The sequence below is a fragment of the Ailuropoda melanoleuca genome, unplaced genomic scaffold, assembly GCF_002007445.2.
Source record: "Ailuropoda melanoleuca isolate Jingjing unplaced genomic scaffold, ASM200744v2 unplaced-scaffold67999, whole genome shotgun sequence".
Classification (NCBI taxonomy): domain Eukaryota; kingdom Metazoa; phylum Chordata; class Mammalia; order Carnivora; family Ursidae; genus Ailuropoda; species Ailuropoda melanoleuca.
The window spans coordinates 1-1,478 of record NW_023242723.1 but is presented as its reverse complement, the minus strand read 5'-3'; the positions used below and the strand labels follow the sequence as shown (position 1 = coordinate 1,478).

The 1,478-nt window shown below is 60.0% G+C and overlaps 1 protein-coding gene across 1 annotated transcript; it reads right to left on the bottom strand.

Moving 5' to 3' along the window:
- Nucleotides 1-192: 192 nt before the first annotated feature.
- On the bottom strand, nucleotides 193-1,472 carry LOC117800312 (tripartite motif-containing protein 72-like). Its single transcript, XM_034652844.1, has 3 exons — nucleotides 1,216-1,472; nucleotides 900-1,130; nucleotides 193-427 (listed from the first exon to the last, which is right to left on the bottom strand). The coding sequence occupies exons 1-3, from the start codon at nucleotides 1,267-1,269 to the stop codon at nucleotides 401-403; spliced, it is 312 nt and encodes a 103-aa protein (XP_034508735.1). The 5' UTR covers nucleotides 1,270-1,472; the 3' UTR covers nucleotides 193-400.
- Between the last annotated feature and the right edge of the window lie 6 nt (nucleotides 1,473-1,478).

Below are 1,478 nucleotides of genomic sequence, written 5' to 3'. Positions count from 1 at the left end.
CCAGGACCCTGGGATCACGCCCTGAGCCGAAGGCAGACGCTTAACGACTGAGCCACCCAGGCGCCCCCACAATTTGTTTTTTTAAAAGAACCTTCTGGGGCGCCTGGGTGGTTCAGTCGTTAAGCAACTGCCTGCGGCTCAGGTCATGATCCCAGGGTCCTGGGATCGAGCCCCACATCGGGCTGATGCCTGTGTCCTCGCCCAGGTCCGTCCCCAGCACCAGTCTGGGAGGCCCCTGAGGAGAAGGACCAGGTCACGTTCATTTCTGTGCTCAGTACAAATGCAGGGAGATCACAGTGGACGGAATGGGGTGTGCAGGCTTGCGGTGATTAGAGGGTGAGCCAGCCAGTGTCCCTGAAGACTAGGGCAAGTTGGGAAAAGGGGCAAGGCCAAGTTGATCTCACCTGCTGGTCACCAGGCAGTATTTCTGGAAAGAGAGAAAAAGAGATGGAGGTGAGGGAGGCAGGGGGAGATGCTGGAGACTTCTGAGGATGGGTGGACCACCGGCGATGCTAAGTGTGGGGTCAGGAAGAATCAGCAAAGCCAAAAGAAACCCAGAATTTAAAGCCAACCCCAGCCCTTTACCTCTGTGTGAACTATAAAAACGTACCCTCTTTCCTCAAGAGCCTGATTCCACGGGGTAGAAGATTGTCCAAAAAAACATAGAAACCTACATCGTCTACGATATGAGTGGTGCCCACTTAGATTCAGTGTCCTTGTGCACTGTTCAACCTAAACAGCCGTCACAGCAGTCCTGGGGCCCACCCCTCCTCTCTGTGCGACCCAGCCTTGTCCCTGTCCCTCTCTGGACCTCCAAGTCCACGTCTGACAATGGGATGAGGTCTCTAGGCCCCGAACCCCGGCTGAGAAGCAGAGAGGGAAGGTCATCCAGCACTCACCATGAGGAACTCTGTCTGTGGCTTGTCGGCCACCTCATCCAGGACCTTCTCCATCTGCCGCAGCTGCTCCAGGTAAGAGTTCAGGCTCCCCAGCTCCCGCCGCAAGGCAACCCCTGCCTCGCTCCGCACACGCTCTGCCTCCCGGTCCAAGGAGCCCTCCAGTGCAGCCAGGAACAGCCGCATCTTGCCCAGCTGCTCCCCGACAGCCCCCCGGAACTGACGCACCGTCTCCTGTGGGAGCAGACAGGCGAGAGCCCAGTGCTGGGAGCCGCAGCTCGATGCATGGTCCCCAGCCCCTGCTGCGCCAGCCCCTCACCTCCACCTCCGTCAGCTGATGTTCCAGAACGGCCGCGCTCTTCTCCTTGCGCATGCACGCCTCCTGCAGCTGCAGCTTCTGCTGAGGCAGCTGTGTCTGCGGGGGTGAGGCGTGGAGAGGTGATGGGGCTGCCCTCCCTGGCTCGGCCTCAGGGCCAGCTCCTCCTCCAGGCAGGCGGGCATCTAATCACCCCCGAGACTCCCGGGCAGGTCTCCAGGCCCTTGCCAGCACTGGTCCTGATGTTGAGAACGCCCAACCCTCCC

What these genes read in the sequence shown, in the direction of transcription:
- LOC117800312 (XM_034652844.1), bottom strand. Translation starts at nt 1,269, where the DNA reads ATGCGCAAGGAGAAGAGCGCGGCCGTTCTGGAACATCAGCTGACGGAG. An exon ending in ATCAGCTGACGGAGGTGGAG is followed by an intron (nt 1,131 to 1,215) that starts GTGAGGGGCTGG and finishes CTGCTCCCACAG; the next exon opens with GAGACGGTGCGTCAGTTCCG. An exon ending in CACAGACAGAGTTCCTCATG is followed by an intron (nt 428 to 899) that starts GTGAGTGCTGGA and finishes CTCTCTTTCCAG; the next exon opens with AAATACTGCCTGGTGACCAG.